The 21704-nt window shown below is 40.0% G+C and overlaps 1 protein-coding gene across 1 annotated transcript in view; it reads right to left on the reverse strand.

Moving 5' to 3' along the window:
* Positions 1 to 811: 811 nt before the first annotated feature.
* Positions 812 to 21704, reverse strand: part of col4a5 (collagen, type IV, alpha 5 (Alport syndrome)) — a 62101-nt gene continuing 41208 nt past the window's right edge. The window contains exons 30-49 of the mRNA XM_079672183.1: positions 21353 to 21520; positions 21083 to 21172; positions 20335 to 20481; positions 19212 to 19310; positions 17998 to 18087; positions 17126 to 17265; positions 16042 to 16168; positions 14980 to 15159; positions 14366 to 14416; positions 13729 to 13914; positions 9395 to 9528; positions 9235 to 9307; positions 8692 to 8763; positions 8400 to 8528; positions 7691 to 7789; positions 7127 to 7339; positions 6421 to 6598; positions 5910 to 6024; positions 4122 to 4294; positions 812 to 2521 (exon numbers count right to left, since the gene is read on the reverse strand). Coding sequence (XP_079528309.1) covers positions 2440 to 2521; positions 4122 to 4294; positions 5910 to 6024; positions 6421 to 6598; positions 7127 to 7339; positions 7691 to 7789; positions 8400 to 8528; positions 8692 to 8763; positions 9235 to 9307; positions 9395 to 9528; positions 13729 to 13914; positions 14366 to 14416; positions 14980 to 15159; positions 16042 to 16168; positions 17126 to 17265; positions 17998 to 18087; positions 19212 to 19310; positions 20335 to 20481; positions 21083 to 21172; positions 21353 to 21520 — 2546 coding nt within the window. The 3' untranslated portion in view covers positions 812 to 2439. The remainder of the gene's footprint in view (positions 2522 to 4121; positions 4295 to 5909; positions 6025 to 6420; positions 6599 to 7126; positions 7340 to 7690; positions 7790 to 8399; positions 8529 to 8691; positions 8764 to 9234; positions 9308 to 9394; positions 9529 to 13728; positions 13915 to 14365; positions 14417 to 14979; positions 15160 to 16041; positions 16169 to 17125; positions 17266 to 17997; positions 18088 to 19211; positions 19311 to 20334; positions 20482 to 21082; positions 21173 to 21352; positions 21521 to 21704) is intronic.

Consider the following 21704-nt stretch of genomic DNA (forward strand, 5'->3'; position numbering starts at 1 on the left):
TGCAGCAGTAATATTAATAGAGAAACATCAGACATAATAGTAAAATACTGAAAGGGAACATTGTATTGCATCAGGAGCTATCTTGGGACTTTTACTGCGACAACGTTGACTTGCCTGTGAATAAAAAATAAACCATAGTGTTGGTGATCTACAGTGTTGTCATTCTTCTTTGAACAGCAAGACCACTAACACCCTATTTCAACAATCACACTCCCTGTCATTGACATAATTAATAGATGGTTTAGCTTCTCACCATCATTTGCTGTGGCCCACTGATGTTAACGATCGTAACTGAAAGACTGCCTGCCAAACGTAAACATTCAGCCACGTGACTTGCAAACTATCGCGAGAGTTTTACACTAGACGGATCCTTTCTAGCCATAACCAGATTTTTTTCGTTTGCGTACTTTCAAATTCTAGCGCACTCGAGCTGGTTTCTCCATTCTTACCTACCCTACCTTTAATACTTAAAAAGTGAAGTAAAACAACAACTCAAAAGCAATTCAATCTATGAAATCTCACGTACATAAATTAAGGGTTGGATTTTGACGCCCTAGACGTCTTAAGCCCCTTTGGAAAAGCCTTCACTCCTATATATATTTATTTCAAATATATTATATTGAGGAGATTATTAGCTTGCATCACACCGATTGACATGTAATGTTTTTTTTAATATGTTTTAAGAATTATGCTAGGCTGCAAATCACACTTTTTCTATAAATTATGATCGATAAAGTTGGTAAAATAACCCTAAAACCTTCATAATTTTACAAATGTTCTACTAAAATGATATATCTTCACAAGACAGCACTTTGGACATAGTATTTATTTCAGTCTTAAAAGTTTATAACAACTTCTGGATAACATAACATGAAAAAAAAAACAAAAAAAAACAAATACACATTTTTTTAAATCGCCCCCCCAGGTTGACATAATTAGAATTCATAAAAGCAGTTTTGAAAAAAAAAAAATAACAATAAAATCACAGGAAAATAAATCTTCTCCCCTAAAACAGCTCTTAGACTTTCGGTACGTCAGGTTTGTGAACGCCTGGCGCACCGGAAACGTCACATCAGGGACTGAAACACCTGATAAATGTACAGACACTTGAACTTGTGTTTCCACAGATCAGTGTGAACACTTTAACTGATTTGGGACCAAAATTCAAGCCAGTGAAAGGATTTGAAGTTTTTTTGGGTGCGAAAACAGGCCCCCGTCAAACCTCAGGAGGCCCTCTTTTTTACAAGTTAAGCCCAGCACCTGGAAATGTTAAAAAACACAAAACAAAAAATGGAGGTTTCCTAATCAAGGAGCCGAGATTTAATTCAAAACCTTTTTTTTTTTTTGCACAAATATTTGTCCCTAATCATTAGACTACCTAAAAAGCAATCCCCTTTATTTATCAATTCTACAATTTGAATACAAAAGCGATTGGCTTCGTTAATATCATACAAGACTGTCAGGGAAACGGCTCTGTCGGAGTTCATAGTTGGATTTTCTTTCTTTTTGTGTGTTTGAAAACAGTGAACAATCTCCCCCACAGCCGAAATAAAGTTTATATACCTTTTAACCTCTTTTTCAAATATATATTTATTATATATAAAATACTGTTTCATTCATAAAAGCCTTACTTTGTACAAAAATCTGAGTGGATGTGTGTCAGTGAGTGTTGAATGTGTGTGTGTATAATGGTCGTATAACAAACAGCCGGTACCGATTCAGGACCCTAATACACTAAAAACAAAAAAGGTGTTTTACACAATATACACATTTTATTACTTACAAAAAAAAGGAAGAAGGTGTAGTGTGATGTTAGAGTCGGGCTACAGCAGGGTTAGTACCACCAGACGTTTTGAACGACAGAGAAATGACGCGGGAGGAGAGACAAGAGTGTGAGTTTTTAGTTATAAAAAAAGGCAGCCTCACTACGGAAAGCTCATCGTCAGTGCATCTCTCATCTCGGATGCTCCAAAGTCAAAGTGCTGATTTGGTAACCTCCCCATCGATAAGGCCAACAAAAACAAGAGCACTTCTGTGTAGACAATGGTTACAGTATCACATTTTTGTCGTCAAAAGTGGCTTTAAAAAAAGGAGAGAGAGGAAATAAGGGATAAGAGTTGAATGTTTGTTGTCACACATCCATCATGGCACCATTTAGCGGATCATTTTCCTTTTTTGAGGTACTTCTTAAGAGGAACGAAGAATAAAATGTAAGATTCTTTACTTTTTTTTTTTTTTTTTTTTTTAAGCTGTGTTGCACAGTAGCACCATTGTTTAAGATGTAAGGTTGTTTTTTTTTTTTTTATCCGGGAGACAAATCCACCGTTGGATCCACCTTGTCGTCATGGGGTCGATGTGACTAACGCCCCCCGTCATCCAACCGTCGTGTTATTGATCGTGCGTCTCCGGGTTAAAGGTGTGTTCTGTTGCCGTTTGCCGTTACGTCCTCTTCATGCAGACCACGCAGCGGCTCACGCGAGTCCGCAGGTTACCCGCCTTCAGAGTCTCAGACTGGGGCTTCCTGTGAGGACAAAGGGGGAGATATGGTTAAAATATGGAGGTGTCTGTAACGGTACGTCCACACAGCAGCTTTGAAAAAATCTTTAAAATCTTGGAGCTGGGCGTGTCTGAGAGCTTGGGGATTTTTCGCGAGCAACACGACCAACAACCAATCACATGAATCTCCCGCCCCCGGCATACAAAGCAAAAAACCCAGTTTTTTTTTTTCGAGCAATATATATATATATATATAAAATCCCCAAACAGGCGAAAACCTACCAGTTTCCCCCACTGTCTCTGCCACCTCCCTCCATGCCTGGTTCCTCCGGTTTGTATCCCGGTAAATAGTTCCGGTCGTAAAGAACCGGGTGATTTGCTAACGTAATATCTCGTTTGGAATATGAGGAAATGAACTGCGGTCTGGCTCTCCCAGCTTGCACGCGGTTTGATTGGCTACTATGGCTAGCGCTTGTACTGTCAGATTTGCATACACGGGATTTGATTGGCTGACACTTCCAGCTCAGCTTCAAAAGTTGAACATTGCTCAACTTTTGAATCCTGTAAATCCTGTAAATCTTCGCTTCGCTTCCCCACAATGCAGTTCGGCGAAAAGCGAGGCAAAGTGACGTCACTCCCATTCAAAGTCAGTGGGCAGAGAAGCGTTGGAAGATTTTTTTTAAAGCTGCTGTGTGGACGTACCGTAAGTGTTTTTAAATACATCTTCACGTGACACTTTGACAGGGAAATGACTAGGTTCTTAGGCGGTGGTAAAATCACCACCGTGAGTAATAAAGTCACCTGTGCTGTAACGGACGCACAGTGTAAGAAAAAAGGGTTTAAACACCATAAATGATATAGGATGTATGTTGTAGATTTAAAAAAAAGTATTTTTAGACCTGCTACTTTTCCCTCTCAGGATGTGGAATAAGACTCATAGTCAGTCACAAGAAAGCAGTTTTATTTCATAATAAAGTTATTAAAACAACAAAGAAAAATATGTTTGTCCTAAATCTCTATCCTAGTTACGGATTCACTATTTAACTGCAGCAACGTGTCGTAAAGTGCTCATTTAAACGTGATGCCCCTGACGATAAGCAGATAAGATTAATGCTCTTAATGTCTTTCATTTTTGTAAAGCACTTTGAATTGCCTGGTGTTGAAAGGTGCTAAATAAACTTGCCTTGCCTAAAACCATTACACATACAGCATAGATTGAGATGTGTTTGCGTACCTGAACATCTCAGAGGGTAGATAATATTTCCCAACAGAGATAGTATACAGAAACCCTAAAGATATCATATCAGTCTATAAGCAGCCCCCACCCTCTGGAACGCTCTCCCTGCGGAGATTCGCAACATCCCCACACTCGACGCCTTCAAAAGGGCCCTCAAGTCCCATCTGTTTGCCAAGGCTTTCGGCCCCTAATCGATCTGTTGTTTTGTCTGTCTGACTTTTGTTTTGTTATGTTTGTTTTTGCCCTATTACTTGTAAAGCGACCTTGGGTCCCTTGAAAGGCGCTATATAAATCCAAGCTATTATTATTATTATTATTATTATTATTATTATTATAACTATTACACATAGATAGAGATGTGTTTGATGTGTTTGATGTGTTTGCGTACCTGAACATCTCGGAGGGTTCCACCGTGGCCAGCCAGAAGCTGTAGGAGTTCCCGTAGTAGTTGCATGTTCCTCTGCCGTGGCATTCGATGAAGGGAGCGCTGCGAAACTCTTCCAGACAGGAGCCGGGGGAGGCCAGAGCCTGACCCGAACCCTCTGCACCGGCACTGGTGTGCTGGGGGGGAGAGGGGGAGAGAGGGGAGAGTTAGTCATGTAAGAGGGGTGTCTACCGTAGTGTGAAGGGGAATTCCTCTCTATAATTTGCACATTTCCGCACAATCATACGTCAAACTGTTCAGCTTTTCTACGACTAAATTCAGATATGTGTTGTATCAGGAGTCAGAGCGCTCAGAGTTCCCTTTCTCTGAACTTCCTGTTTTAATCAGAGAGACAGGAGGTGTTTCTCAATGTCGAGGACGCTTCCTTGGTAGTACATGTCTTCCGAGTCACTTCCTTCAGAAGCGAGGCAAGAATCCTTCCTAGCCTCGGAAAACTAAGAATGGTGGAACAGGCTAACAGGTGTGCGTCATATGCGAGGCCCCGCCTTAAATGGAGCGCGATTTCCGCCAAAGATTTTGGAAATTGGTCCGTGCGCAAAGCATTGTGGGGATTTTAAGACCGCGGAGGATACACATGTGTAGCCTTGAAATTTGTCGCTACAAAGGACGCCGGCCTCAGTAGAATTCCAAGGAGCCTGGACATTGGAACAGTCCTTCGGCGGGACTCGATGACGTAGCATCCTTGAAATAGTGGCTCTGGAGCATCCTTCCTTGACATTGAGAAACACCCAGAGTGTCGAAACCTTTAAGAGCGCGTTGAAGACATACATTTTTAACAAAGCCTTCAGTTAGAGCTGGCATTTTATGGTATTCATTTTATTGTTATGGTAATTCTATTGTCTTTTGTTGTATCTTATTTTATTTAGTTTGATTTCTACTTGTATTCCACACACTATCTTGTCTTCTCATGTTGCTGTAACTCCAACCTAATGTTGTTGTTTGTTTTTAATCTGTGAAGCCAACTGAGACAAACGTGTTTTGTGATATTGGGCTATACTAATAAAGTTTGATTTGATAACTATTGATTTATATGTTGTTACTGTAAATGTGTTTTTTCCACATGTATATTTTCTACTATTTTAATGCTATTTTATTTCTATTTGAGATGCTTACATTTTGGACTGTTTATTTCTTTTAATGTGCAATGCCTTGTCTTGTGATGCTGCTGCAATGCAAACATTTCCCAAATTGGGTACTTCTTATCTTTTTTTTTTGGTATATTTCTATTTCTTGTCAACTTTTCCACTTATTTTTTAAACAGTTTTTAAATAGTTGGGTACCACTTGGCAATAAGACTACCCTTATAAAGGGTTTACGAATAGGTTATGAACACTTTATAAATCATTAATAAGCTTTTACAAGACATGAGATAAACAGGGCGACTGTGACCGGTTGCTTGCCAAATAGTGAGCCCACATTTATCTGTACTGCTAAGCCTTATACTGGCTACCTAGCTTACTTCGTCTCCTTCGTCAGCAAGCATCCTTGGTATCTGTTGCTCACCGAGTTGATTCTCGCTAAGTACCCAATATAAGGCTTAGTCATCAAATAGTGAGCCTGAGTTGACTGATGTTAGAACTGGTTTATAAATGGTTCTTAATGATTAATAAAATGTTTACAACCTATTTAATAACCTAATTATAAACCTTTTATGAATCCTTTATAAGGGTAGTCTTATCGTAAAGTAGTACCAATAGTTGTTATATATACTTATTCCTTGTTACATCTTACCATCATGAAGGAGTATCCGATCCACAGAGCCTCCCAGTTTGAGGGGCAGGCGGGGATCTGGATGGTTTGACTGTGCACTGCGATCACCATGGCTGGAGCTTCACAAACCGAACACCTGCACACAGAAACACGTCACATTAAACACCTCGTGTTTCCCCTCGAGCCAACTGGTTATTCTATCAGAGCATGTATCAAAAGCAGGTAAACAAATCTTCACTCTATAGAGAAATAGGTAGAGTAACAATGTAAATACTGCTTAACACCAGGGCAAAGAAAATCCACACAGACAAACAAAAAATAAACAAATTAATTAATTAATTAACTATGTATGTCTTAATGTGTGCATATGTATACATGTGTCTGTTGATTGTGTATATATAGGATATACATATTTGTTGTATTCAGGATTGTATTTTAATGGTATTTCGATCTCTCTGTCTGTACACACAAACTGAAAGATTGACAATAAAGTTGACTTTGACTCTGTCCTCCTTCTCGTCTCCTTCCCTACCTGCTGATGAAAGGCTTGATCCCCTCCCCGGTGATTGGGGCCATGGAGCTGGGCATGGGTTCGGGTGTGGACAGCCAATAGGAGTAGTCGTTGCGGGAGGCGAAGTTACAAACGTTGTTGATGTTGCAGAACATGAAGGGCATGGTGCTGAAGCGACGCAGACAACTGCCGGCCGAACCTGCGGGGGAGAAGAAGGAGAAGAAGAAAAGAGTCCAATTTAATGTTGAAGAATCAGGTTTTTCCTACATCCAGGGCGGAGTCAAACCATCTTCAGCACATGCACTTATTGTAAGCTAATGTACTTGCAGGATTTTTTATTTTTTGTTATTGTGCTCATGTGTCTTTATGTGCTCTTGTATGTTTTGTTAAAATGCCATCAACCTGCCAGGGACTGCAGATGCAAATTGGTCTCTAAGGTTACATCTGTCAACATGATGGACTCAAGAGCTCATGTTAGGGAATGACAATGTGACACTGTACTTGTATGCACTTATCTTGTAACTCCTATATCACTAAATAAATAACTAACTAAATAAATAAATACATTTTAAAAAGCAGAAATCCTACATATGTAATCTGTATTTTGTAATTGCTGTTGTCTAATTTTTCTTTTTCTAATGTACTTCTAGTAATTGTATTTTACATGTTGTGTATTAATCAATAAAAATGTGATCACAACATTTAAAAAAGCAGAAAGTGTCCGTACCGAGGTCCTGTCCGTGCGCGCGCTCGTTGCCCTGCACGTAGAGCAGAGAGTATCCGTCATAGATGGGGCTGGTTCCATCGGGGCAGTACGGCACTTCCTGTCCCTGACTGTGACGAGTGATCAGGAAGCCGTGGGCAGCAGACCCTGATCCTGGAGGACCGGGGAGACCCTGAGGACCGTCAGAACCAGTGGGGCCGGGGATACCACGCGTGCCTGGGATCAGGGGAAAATACATGGTTTAGAAAAGTGGGAGCTGTGGTTCAAGATCTTAATTTATAACCACCACGGCCCCTGGTAGACCACACACACCCACACACCCCCACACCCCCACACCCACCCACCCAGCCAAAAAATCGTTATGACATCATAAAGTGGCCAAAATCTGATCAGCTCATTTTCAGACAGGTTTTTATAGAAATGGATCAGGACAGAAAGAGAGAGAATCTTTGTTCCTGAAACTTTCAGAGTCTCTTTCCACAGAGGGGACACATGTTGATGTAGAAGAGACATAAAAAGTGGATTATGCATAATAGGTGACCTTTAAATTAGTTAAACTTCACTCACCGGGGCTGCCGGCGGGGCCCGTGTCTCCCTTCCTGCCGTTGGGTCCGCTGAAGCCAGGAGGCCCATCAGGACCAGAATCTCCGGGGCCACCAGGCTGACCTGAGAACAGCCAGTGAGAGGAGATGAACAAAACAAATCTGAACTACTTCTTGAGAGGTTTTTTGTGGTACTTGACCAATTTCTATATTTGTTCTTCTTTATTTATCTATTCGTGAGTGGATAGGGTGTTCAGGTTTTCTATTGTTCTGTTTACTTTTATTTAGAAGTACTTTATTTTCTAGCACATGTTAACAAAGTATATTGTTTTCCTTAATGTTTATGAATTTATGTATAGATATCGTAGTTGTACGAAGCTTTGGCAATACTGTATGTCATTATGGTAATGCCAATAAAGCTATTTCACTTGAATTGAACCGAGTGTTGTCATTGGATTTAAAATACATTAAAAAATAATAATAATAATAAACAAGTGATTGACCACAGTCTTAGAAACTCAAAGCCATTAAAAATACAGAAGAAAAAAACCTGAAATAGTAAAAAGTTAAATAAAATTAAAAAAATGTAATACTTTTTTATCATTCCTCATGTCTCATTTTGTTTATCAAGAGTCCATATTTAATATTTTGTAAGTAATTGCTGTTTTCTAATGTACTTTTAGTACTGTTGTGCTTTTAGTTTTACCTCAAATAAAGAGTCCATATTCACTCACCTGTAAGTCCCTCACGCCCAGGAGAACCAGGTATTCCTTGACCTCCAGGCAGGCCTGAGGATCCGGGGAGTCCGCGCTCTCCCTTCACCACGATGGGAGTGGGAGAAACACCGGGGTCACCAGGAGGGCCTGAGAATCCAATGTTATAAACAATAAATCAGTTTGAAATAATTTTGCAATCCCAATTTGAGATCCCACATATTTTGAGACACTTAATCGGCATATCTAAATATTTTGTGTTAGATTTAATGACATTTCAGTTCCAGTTAAGACTGTAACTGTCATCACCCACCGGGGCCTCCGGAATTTCCAGGATCTCCGTTAAGGCCGCTGCCGCCAGGAAGTCCAGAATCTCCCTTTGGTCCTGGAAGAAACACGAGCATAATAATGTTGGGGCTTTGCTTTTGGTTATTCAACAAGACATACATAAAAATGGTACTGTTCAAATATCAGAGTCCACATGATAACAAAGGTATCCCAACTGTAGCTGTGAACATGACAGGATGTGTGATTACCTAGCAGAGCATCAGGACTGTTTGAGGCATATGATAGCTATGTGATTAACATGATGATTCAGCCTCTATGGAGAGAGACATATGACAAGCATGATCATTTCTGACGTGGAGCTAATCTGAAGTAAACATTGAATACTGCTTTCTATTCCTCCATCTTGTGACTGTGGAACTCCCTCTCTTGTACATCAGCATGTGAAGGACACTGTTCAGGAACTAGTTGATGCTCTGTATGTGATGACTCCTTCCATTCTGGAGAGGATCACAGATACATGGATCCTGAGGTTGAAGCTCAAGTTAGTCCAAAAGAAAAGTGGACTAACCAGGGAAACCAGGAACGCCGGGAAGACCGATATCTCCCTTGAAACCAGAGCCGCCGTTAAGACCAGATGGACCCTGGGAAATAAAAAATAAAAACAGTTACATCTCCATCCCTTTTCTCATCCCAACTACAAGTGAACAGGATTAGAAAAATGATCTTACTGGGAATCCGGGACCACCACTCTCTCCCTTCTGTCCTCCAAAGCCTGGCTGACCAAGAGCGCCGGGAATACCCTGATCTCCCTTAATGCCGCCACTTCCTGGGGGACCACGAGGACCCTGGGGCCCACCTTGACCTTCATAGGCGAACGGAAGAAAGGAAAAAGTCAGAAACGATTTTACAGACAAGTTTCCTCTCTTTGTATTCTCCCCAGGATCAGACCAGTTTCCATTTATTGAGTTAAAAGTGGGATTTCGGTTATTTTATCAAAAATATTCAGATGTTTTGTTGCTAGTGGTTGACAGACTTAGCTTTTCTTAATGTATATTAATAACTGAAAACGTTGTAGTCAACCATATTCTCCCTTTTTATTTTTGAACCGTTTGAATGGAAACTGAACTGAGCCTTTTTTCTTGATAAAATGCACAGACTCAAAGCCTGCACTTACTTTACAATACTTAATAATTATACATCTAACAAAAAAGATAATATCATGTCAACTACAATTTCATTCAAGGAAAACTAGTTTCATAACCCAATTTTTACTGGCTAAGAAATTCGTAATAGTAGATAAAATATCATAGTAATGTTACTAGTGAGGTTAGCTTCTTCAATAATTCAAGATTATTTGTTTCCTGTAGAGCAGCTTTACCTCAGAGAAAACTTTCTCTATCAAACTTGTAAAAGAAAATAAAAAGACAAGAAAATAAATAAAACAACACAATTCTTCCCCAATACAAATGGCAGTAAAACGTCCAAATGAAACTCATTAGTAAAACAATTGGAGTAAGTTATGATTATGAGCAGTCTTGAGTGTCCAGCCTGTCCTGTAGGGTAAAGACATTGTAAAAAACAAGCAAAAAACACACCTTTCCACTTATTCTCACACACCAGGATACCACATATGACACATATATAAGACAGCATGTATTAAAACCACCCTGGAGTCTAACCTGGAGGACCTAGGTTTCCCAGAATTCCCAGGTAAAGCGGAGCCGGGTTGACGGCACAAAAATAGCAAAAAAAGAAGAGGGGGTTTAGACAGAAGCAAGCCTCAGTACAGAAACACAAGTCACACTAAACACAATGCATTGCCTTTAAAAATAGAGGAGGTATTAACTAAGGTTTAATGCTAAAGATACTGACACTGTGCAGCTGTCGTTACTTTTCTTACTTAAAAATCAAAGTACTAAGGTAAAAGTGCTACGGTCTCAACATTTGCTCCAAGCTAACGGTTAAGTTAATGAATTATATTAATCCCCTGGAGGTCACACGGTAGAAAAATATACTAATTTGTGTTCTAAAATAAATAAACTATCCTTCTATAGTGCTATCATGAAGTCAAAATGTATAATTTTGACCCAATAGCTGCAAAACCAATGAGATTCCCCATCATCCTCATCCTCTGTTTAGTGCTAATTAGCAAATGTAGCATGCTAACATGCTAAACTAGCGCAGTGGACAGGGGACATTTCACAGCTGGTAATCAGTCATTATTTTAACTGGTGATGTGTAATGCCTGTAAATATGCTGCTGTGACACACTGCCAATTTGGGATGAATAACGTAGATCTAATATTATCTAATCTAATCATCTGCATGTTAACATTGTCATTTTTAGCGTTGTCATTGTTAGCATGTAGCATTTAGCATGATAACCTTTTGCTCAAGTCACCGAGCTAGCGTGGATGTATTTTATACCAAGTGACCTTCAGAAAGAACTGAGAACACTTTGGATTTAAGAGATACTGCTTGTTGCTATTACTAAAACTTTAAAGTACCAGTATATTTAAATACACATAATGCTTACAAACAACACATTTCAGTGAAATCCAACAAAACTACAATTATAGTATGTGACAGTAAAAGTAAAATCATTGATTTTCAAGGTGAGTTAGTTTAATTATGATGTGGTTTTGTGCACAAATGATACGATATTGTATGCATAACACATTCTGCATATTAGATTTGAATTTTACAGAATGATTCATGTTAATCTTGCTCGAAAACTGTGAGTTTAAAATTACTACAGTGGATTATTGTTTTTTATCATGATTTATTTTTCATAAAAAGGTGCTTACTTGTTAAAAGGGTGCATTAAACTACCATCAGAGTGCATGGGAAGTGAAAGAAAAAGGTAATTAGAAGGAGGAATAAAGGTAAATGCAGTGATTTCCCAGCAGAAATGTGTTCCCTTTAGATCAGAGAGTGTAAAAAGTCAGACAGTGGTTCTGTAAAACGTGCAGCAGACGTTTCAACGTCGTTCATCTGACCTGTTGGACCTGCAGCGGCGGATAGTCATCACACGAGGGGGCGGGGCCACAGGAAACACAGGTGGTAAAATATACATAGCTTCATTTTGTCACCCGGACACCCAGAAAAACACTCGAGTGTTTTTTCAAAAGCCTAACACAGTGCTGGTGTGTGGACAGCGCTGACATTTACTTTCAAAGGAATCAATATTGTGAATAAAAGGACACAAGATATTAATGTTAAGGCTTATAGTGTGTTTGAGTTGCTAAAAAATGACTTCTAATCAAATTTTTTACGTTTTTTTAATTGTCTTTTTATTGAAAACCATTGCACTGGATGCTTGTATCTTCCTAAGGTGTGTGTCAGGGAGGTCCATCATTTCCAGCAGTGTGTTAGGTGTACCTTCAACTTGTGAGTGTGTTTGTGTGTGTGTGTGTGTGTGTGTGTGTGTGTGTGTGTGTGTGTGTGTGTGTGTGTGTGTGTGTGTGTGTGTGTGTGTGTGTGTGTGTGTGTGTGTGTGTGTGTGTGTGTGTGTGTGTGTGTGTGTGTGTGTGTGTGTGTGTGTGTGTGTGACAGACAGACAGTGTCCATGCAGATGGCTGATTTGGTGGGACAAAAAACACAAGACAGCAAAGCCTGATGCAAACCCAAAAGCTCAACTTTTAACTAAAGTTATTTTAGTAGGGTAACAAAAATATCCGATCCAAAAGATAAGATGGTTGTCTTAGTATCAACCAGTTATTTTGATTTCAGTTTTGTTCTTTTACATGACAGATTTCTGTATATTTTTGTATACTGTATGTAGCAGCTTATCTTAGTTTTAAAGTGTTTGTAATTAATACTTATTTTTGATAGTTTCTTTGTTTAGTCAATTAGCTTTGAGATAATTGACAAAAGGGCGGCTGTGTACTGAATCCCATTAAATAAAATGTACAAAATCTTGAACTATAAGATGCAAGTAGATTTTTTCTTTGTCTCAGGCTCAGCTGTTTCACACCAACATTTCAATGATCCAACACGACCACAAACACACAAACACACACACACACACACACACACACACACACACACACAATGAAAACACACACACGAACAGTACATCATGGCTGTGGAGAGATGGATGGATTACAGCTTTCCTTATTGTGGGATCGGGAAAAAGGGGACAAGGTGTGAGGAAGACATGAGGACGAATGAAATGGTGGATAAAACACAAATAACTGGATGATGTTGACACAACAAAGTGCTGTAAACACATGCTCGTTTTGGGGTCAACCTCCCGGGACAAACAGTGATTGGTGCGTGACGAGCACCAATGAAAATTCCTGGTGAAAATGGATTTTGATCATCCGTGCTCAGTGTTGTTGACAATGACTCGACAGGTGGTGCTCAAACAGTGATAAAACGTCCCATGCAAATCAACTGACATGGAGATGAAAGCATTCACATTAACAAGTGCAGTTTCTGCCGTTTGCTGCCTGGTTTTCGCAGGTTAGGAAAACCAAATAAACTACATTTTAAATAATCTTAATGCAACGGTAATGTATTTTCTTTAGTTTGTAAATATAATGTTTGTATTGCAAATTACGTATACAGGATTCTGCTGGTTTTGTATGTATGAGACGAATAACTACAAGCTGCATAAGGCAGACATTTATTTATCTATTAAAAAGAACAATCATAGCTTTTACACTTAAGTTACATTATAGGCCTGTTTGTAATACACTCTAACAACTGCATATCAAGGCTATTTTAGGTGTCAAATATACAAAAATATCCATTTAGATATTCTTTAAGATTCGATCGGAATTTACAAGAAATAAAAACACAATTGTACGAGATTTTCTGTGAATTTTTATTATAAATTTGCACAAAAAACCCTCCAATTTTTTTTTTTTTATGTCGAGGAACCACGTCGAATAATTTAGCCAAGTTTGATCAACCCTACCTTTTCCCAGATGCCATCCCAATTAATGCTTTTCTGTGAACATTACCACCCCTCAAACCAGCCCTCAGAATCAGAAAACCAGGCAGCAATTTTTCTGGCGGCACATGTGGAGACAAATACGTATTTTCGGATGCTTTACCTGCTCTTCCGGGGGGTCCAGGGGGTCCTGAGAGTCCTTTGGGGCCCTGCAGAGCTAGACCTGGAGACCCTGAAGGGCCACTGTTGCCTGAGGGACCAGGGTTTCCGGGAAAACCAGCATCTCCCTTAGATCCGGGAAAACCAGGAGTGCCAGATGGACCAGGACCACCGGAGTCTCCCTTTGAGCCTGAGAGGGAAATAAAGTAAAGATATTTAGGGTCTTTTATATTTTATTCCCTTTTTATCACCACTCTGAAAAGCGCTTCGAAATCAAATGTATTAGTATTATTATAATTCTATTAGGGCTGCTGTCCACAAATTAAGAAGGTCATTAGTTGGTGGTGAAATATACATGGCTTTTGTCACCCATTTTGTTTTTTCAAAAGCCTAACACAGTGCTGGTGTGTGGACAGTGCTGTTAATTGATTAAGTTATTAATTTTGAGGTTTAGAGTGTGTTTGAGTTACTAAAAATATGACTTCTAATCTGGGACAACATTTTTTATTACATTTGAAGTCCCAAAATATGATTATTTGTATTGTCTTTTCAGTGAAAACCATTACACTGGATGCTCCTAAGGTGTGTGTCAGGGGGTGTGTGTGTGTGTGTCCATTATCATTCAGTGGGTTGTTACTCACCGGGCAATCCTGGAAGTCCGGAAGCGCCGGGTCCACCGTAACCTGGAAGACCTGGAGAAGACGGGAAACAGAAGTTCATTTAGCCAAAAATATTAGGGATGGGAATAAAAAAAAAAAAAAAAAAAAGTTTTAATAATAAATAAATGTTCAAATAAATATAGAATTTGTCCAATTTGTATGTGGTTAAGCATTGAGCTAGTTGACCTGTACACAAGTTTAACTTTGCATAGTTTGCACTCTACACCGTCCTCACTAACCTGGTTGAAATATTTCCACACTTTACTCCGTTTCGACGCCATGTTTGTTTTGTAGGACTCTGTAGAGCGTACGTAGTGGTTTTTTTTTCTTTGGTATTTTTCTTAAGATATTTTAAATGGCACTGTCGTATACATTTAATTAATCCATTTGATCATATGTCATACATATATTACATACATACATATACATATATATATTATATGCCATATCAACTTAGGCACCCCTCCAACAAATATTCATAACTCATATTAAAATACCTGAATCATTTTGAATATTCGATTAATCATTCCCATCCCTACGAAATATGTTATCAACTTTTATTTAAAGTTTAGTTTTCCTAACATTAGTGGTCTTACCTTGGTCTCCTTTGACTCCAGCTGGTCCTGGGATCCCGTCCCGACCCGCCTGACCCTTGTCTCCGGGTTGTCCTGGGCCTCCTGATCTTCCAGACTCTCCTGGTCTACCTGGAGCTCCAGTGAGACCGGGACCACCGGAACCGCCGTCCAGACCCTTAGGACCGGGAATACCGGGAGAACCTGAGAGGAGACGGAGACAACGCATCGGTTAATGTTGCTCTGTTTTACCTTAACAATAGCACTGAAAATATGCATTGAGTGCACTTTTTTCCGATTTCCCCCCCCATAAGCCGCGTTCACACCGGAGTTCTTTTCCCACTTTAGTTCCGATATAGTTCTGAAATGTCGAGTTCACACCAAAAAGAGCCGGAACTAAAATGAGTTCATCAGAACCTTTTTTGTCCCCTTTTCCGTACCTGCTAGAGAGCAGGAACTTTCGTGGGAGAAAAAGGTACCTATGTCTGATTGGCATTTGGCAAAAAGTTTTGTGAAGCCGCCATTTTATTATCTTAGCATTAGCATTATTAGCATTAGCCCAGCGCAGAAACGCAGAGAGACTAACTTATGGCAACACAAAAGAAAACATGGGAGCGGTGGAGATGAGGAGGTGTCGGCATTCTGGCGATTTACTCTGAAGGCTTCAGTAGAAGCTGCTGGGAGTCCCAGCAGCTTCGACTGAAGCCAGTCCCCAACTCCGGGGACTTCCGGTCGGGGACTTCGGGTGGCAGTATACGCCGTGAAGTTGTTTGCGGCCTGCCAGTAAACCCAAAGCAGAAGAAGAAGAAGTGACGACAGCGGCTTCATTTGCCTAATCCTACCTCAGGGACTTTTTTCACCCATTGTCTTTTTTCACGTTTTCCACATTTCAAGCAAATACGGAAAAAGAAGTACAGTCAAGTAAAGATGGACAAAAGGATCCCAAATAGAATAAAAAAGGCCTCTTGCTTTTCTTTAAGAGTGTAAGTACTTTTCTCCAAAGAGGGGCAGGAGGACATCTCATGAACTGCACAGTTATGACTTCTGAGTGACTTTCTTGAAGCGTTATTCAAACTTCAGACGTACCTTGGAATCCTGGAAGTCCGGGGTCTCCTTTGGATCCTGGTCCTCCTGATCCTCCTGGTTGACCTGAAGATCCTGGAGTTCCTTTAAGTCCTGTATTTCCTGGGAAGCCTGGCTGACCTGGTTCACCCTGTGGGACACATTTCAAAAAGATTAAATGCTGACCTAAAATGTGCACTTTTTAAGTAGGACATTTCTTCTTTCAATGTTTTTTTATTGAAGAACAGGCACAGGGTCATTGAGACAATGATCTTCATCAATTTTCACTTTTTTTAGAACAAACCATCACCTCCCCTCCCAGCCCACCTTGAAAAGTTTAATAAAAAAATTAAACATATTGAGTCCACATTCATATATAAAAAACAAAAACACAGTGACAACAAATTATATTAATAACAATAAGTAAATAAAATGGCAAGTACAAACGTATCAGTAAGTACAAATATAAATAAGAATATATATCAAAATAAATAAAAACATTAAAAGAGAGGTAATTTCCCACTATCAGTCGGGAGTGTTTGGAGGTTGTTGAAATAATCTATCAAACATTGCCATTTCTTATAAAAAACGTCTACAGACCCTTTAAGAGCATATTTTACTTTCTCAAGCTTCAGAAAGAATACCAGGTCTTTAAGCCAAATAGAGTAAAATGGGATAGGACTAGGGTTGGGAATCACCAGGGCCCAGGAGTTCAAAACTTTTAATCCCTATCTGATCAAATCAGATTTGGATTTTGGGGATTTCAAAACCAAAAAACAGGATTAGGATGACTTTCTTATCCGATCAGATCAGGAAATCCAATCCAAGCTTTAATCTGGATCAAATCTTCAAAATGGGTAGTTCAAACCGACAGCACAGGATTGGGATCAGTTTGATCCCAAAAAAATGGATTTGATGTTTTTTGGTTTTTGGAGTTGGAGTGTACGACCATCTTTCCGAGGGATATGCTACAGTTTCTATAATAAAATATCGATCCTTGGCATCCGTGTATCGATACAATATCGCCACTCAAAGTATCGCGATACCATACTGTATCGATTATTTCCCCCACCCCTAGATAGGACATTTCTACGGTTGAGTCCTTTACCTTAAGTCCTCCGGATCCGGGGGGTCCGACTCCAGCAGATCCGGGTTCACCTTTAGATCCAGGGAAACCAGATCCTCCGGGTTGTCCTGGACCTCCTGGTCTACCTGGCTGACCTGACAGACCCTTCTGTCCTGATGGTCCTGTGACATCATCAAAGTGAGACATTAGCATTTTTGAAAACAACTTTTTCGTTGACCCTTTTTTTGCTTTATGTCAATCTTTATTTATTTATATTGCACATTTAAAACAACCTCAGTTGACCAAAGCGCTGTACAGGGAACATATACAATATAAAATAACACAATAGGAGTAAAATAATAAAACAATAATCAAAAAACAAGATAAAAAGCACAATAACTAGAAACATATTTGTATTTCCACATGTATATATTTTGACTTTTTAATGCTATCTTATTTCTATTTCAGAAATATTTTGGATTGTTTATTTCTAGTGTCTTAATTTCTCTTATGTACATTTGCCTTGTTTTTTATGCTGCTGCAACGCAAACATTTCGCGAAATGGGATCAATAAAGTATCTATCCATCCATCCATCCATCCATCCATCTATCCATCTATCCATCTATCTATCTATCTATCTATCTATCTATCTATCTATCTATCTATCTATCTATCTATCCATCCATCCATCCATCCATCTATCTATCTATATAAAAACACATACAAATGTCAAAATGTTACGTTCAACTCCTACTAAAAGCCAGTACAAAGAGGTGAGTTTTTAGCTGAGATATAAAAAGTTCAATAGACTGAGCAGTTTGGATTTGTACTGGGAGGCTGTTCCTCATCTCTGACCACCTTTATAAGATAAGATAAGATGGACCTTCTGATTTAGAACTGAGTTCAAACCCACCTGGGAATCCCATTTCTCCCATGCTGCCCTTTCCTCCAGGACCTCCAGAACCACCGGGGCCTCCTGGGATACCAGAATCTCCCTTTGGACCTTTATCAGAAAGGAAAAACATGTTAGGTTGCTGTTATGTTCAATGTTTGTTGTTTGTTTTTCATGTATTGTGTCTGTTAGGTGCCCCGATAAACATTCCTGTTGTCATCTTGCAATCTACTAATTTATATAAATAGTTATCACCGCAATAAACCGTATTTAATTTACATTATTTAACTCCAAACCAAATCAAACAAAACTAATTTGATATTTAAAAAACATTTAATCTGAAGTTATAAAAATGTATTTTTCTTTCCTTTTTTCTTTATTTACTGTATGTAATGTCTTGTTGCTTTGTATGCCTGCCCCTGGACTTGGCTGTATGTAAAAATGTGTGGTGCTCATGTATGATATTGAATAGATGAATAATAAAAAAATAAAGAAACAAAAATGAAAAAAAAAAATAATAATAATAATGTGTGTGTGTGTGGGTCTGTATGTGTCTGTGGCCCTTTCTCAATCTCGAGGAAACTGGCTTCCAAGCCAATATTTCAAGGATGCTACGTCATCGAGTGCCGCCGAAGGACTGTTCCAATGTCCAGCATACTTGGAATTCCACCGAGGCAGCGTCCTTGGTTTGGGGAAAATGTCGAGGCTGCACATGGGTAGACTTCGCGTCCTTCAAATCCCCACAATGCTTTGCGCACGGACCAATTTCAAAAACCCTTGCGGAGAATGGCTGAATCGACGCAGCACACATTTAAATGTAAGTATGTAGTGGCGTAGAACATGTGTTGGTAAATATGTTACTTTGTTGCATTTGTTAACACCAAAAATGTGTTCCGTGAAATTGTTGCAAGTTCATAATTAGATAGACATCGTGAGGTATTTATTTTCGGTACAGTTTATGTTGAGACCGTTAGAGAGGGTGGCACACTTGTTAGCCTGTTCCATTCTTCTTTGTTTTCCGAAGTCGTGGCTTGGAAGCATACTTGCTTCGTTTCTGAAGGAAGTGACTTGGAAGTACGCGACTACCAAGCCAGCATCCTCGAGATTGAGAAACGGCCTGTGTGTGTGTGTGTGTGTGTGTGTGTGTGTGTGTGTGTGTGTGTGTGTGTGTGTGTGTGTGTGTGTGTGTGTGTGTGTGTGTGTGTGTGTGTGTGTGTTGGGAGTTAAACGCATACCTGGTGGTCCGGGGAGTCCAGGGCGACCGTCTGATCCTGAGAGACCGGGGTCGCCTGACAGACCGGGGACACCTTTTTGACCGGAAAAACCTGGTCCACCTGTAGAACAAACACACCAATAAAGATTATTCAAAACAGTGGTGCAAGAATGAGTCTTAAAGGTCCCCTATTATACTGTTTTTCATCAATATATTACAGGTCTCAGATATATACAGAACCTGTCTCTGATTGGCTGAAACACCAAACAGATCATTGCAGCATCCACAGCATGTCTGTTACTTTAGGCTAAAATAAGGAGCCCCTCCCCACGCCCCTCTGAGAGATATTTGGTTGAAATAACTCAATGGTCCTCGAGGAGGAGATTCAGGTGATAAGGTGGGGGGGGGGGTTACCTTGGTTGCTGATTGGCTAATGGTTACACAAGCCAAAACATCGTTATGACATCACAAAGTGGCCAAAATCTGATCAGCTCATTTTCAGACAGGTTTTTATAGAAATGGATCAGGACAAAAAGAGAGAGAATCTTTGTTCCTGAAACTTTCAGAGTCTCTTTCCACAGAGGGGACACATGTTGATGTAGAAGAGACATGGAGAAGAGGGGACACATGTTGATGTAGAAGAGACATGAAAAAGAGGGGACACATGTTGATGTAGAAGAGACATGAAGAAGTGGGGACACATGTTGATGTAGAAGAGACATGAAGAAGAGGGGACACATGTTGATGTAGAAGAGACATGAAGAAGAGGGGACACATGTTGATGTCGAAGAGACATGAAGAAGTGGGGACACATGTTGATGTCGAAGAGACATGGAGAAGTGGGGACACATGTTGATGTAGAAGAGACATGGAGAAGAGGGGACACATGTTGATGTAGAAGAGACATGAAGAAGAGGGGACACATGTTGATGTAGAAGAGACATGAAGAAGAGGGGACACATGTTGATGTCGAAGAGACATGAAGAAGTGGGGACACATGTTGATGTCGAAGAGACATGGAGAAGTGGATTTTGCATAATAGGTGACCTTTGAACCCGTACATTAGTTAGCATGTTAGCACCTATGGGCTCCCTCGTGTAGTCAATGTCTTTTTGTTGAGTGAAGGTGTTTGGTTTTATCCATACCTGGTAGTCCAGGTTCTCCTCTGGTTCCCTTTGTGACGGACGGGGGCAGACTAGCTCCTGGAGGTCCCGGAACGCCGGGGTCTCCTCTGTCTCCTTTTCCTCCGGGACCGCCGGGAGATCCGTCTCTTCCTGAGAATCCTGGTTCACCTGGAGAGGAGGGCGGAGAATCAGAGACGCTTAGCAGGGAATAGGGATGTTTTCTTTTTCTTTTTCGTGGACTGCGGTTGAGTTTCTTCTCAGTTATATTAACAACAGAATTAAGATGGCTGTCCAGCGACATCATCTGGGACCCAAACCATGTTCTGAACAGTGAATATGAACTGCTACCATCTAATCTGAGATTCAATAAAGTCAGACTGAAGCATCCTTTGTGTTCCAGTCAGTCCTCTCAGTGAACACAGAGCTGAATCCAGATCAGATTCACGCTGAAGGCTCTTTGAGCAGCTTTTCTCTCACTGATCCTGCTGTTATGTTAAATGTTAGTTTTCCATGTATTGTGTCTTGATGTTTGTCTGTTGATGTTACACATGGAGCTGCTATGATGCAAGCCACATTTCAGACGTGATCTGACCATTCAAGTATTATCGTATCTTAAGAAAAACAGGATGAATGAATCCTTTAATATAAAAGTATGATTTGTTCCTGTTAACCTGGATTTATACATGTAAAAAGTGCAATGTAACTTGTGTCAGTTTTTTAACATATATTGAGAACTTGAGGGCTTGATGAAAAAGTTATGAGTAAAAACCTTTAAATCCGGGTCCGCCGGGTCCTCCGGGGCCTCCTGGTCCTCCTGAGGGTCCTGGAGTTCCCATGGAGCCCATGTCTCCTTTCTGACCTGCAGGAAGTCACACAAAGGAGCAAAGAGAGGTTCAATTCAAGATTCAATATTCAAGGCTTTATTGTCATTTGTAAAATAGTAAATTAATAAAACAATAATGAAAAACATGATTTTTCGGACATTTCACAGAGAAAATAACTCATACTGTAGATTCACGATGTTAGCATTAGATGTTACCTGGCAGTCCGGGCAGGCCGTCACGTCCTGGCCCTCCAAGGGGTCCCGGGCTTCCCACTTGTCCCGGGGATCCTGGGAAACCGTTACCTCCTCTCTCTCCTGGCAGACCGGGGATATCCAGACCTGGAGGTCCGGGGTCTCCCTTCCCTCCGTTTGATCCGGGGAAACCTGTAATCATGACATCAAGATTTAATCATCTGGAAACAGGACCTGAGGCTTTAAGCAGGAACATAATTATTCTTTATGTGAATGTACTCTTATATCAGAGTCCACATGATAACAAAGGTATCAACTGTAGCTGTGAACATGACAGGATGTGTGATTACCTAGAAGAGCATCAGGACTGTTTGAG

This window comes from Notothenia rossii, assembly GCF_949606895.1.
Source record: "Notothenia rossii genome assembly, chromosome: 3".
NCBI classification, from domain to species: Eukaryota; Metazoa; Chordata; class Actinopteri; order Perciformes; family Nototheniidae; genus Notothenia; species Notothenia rossii.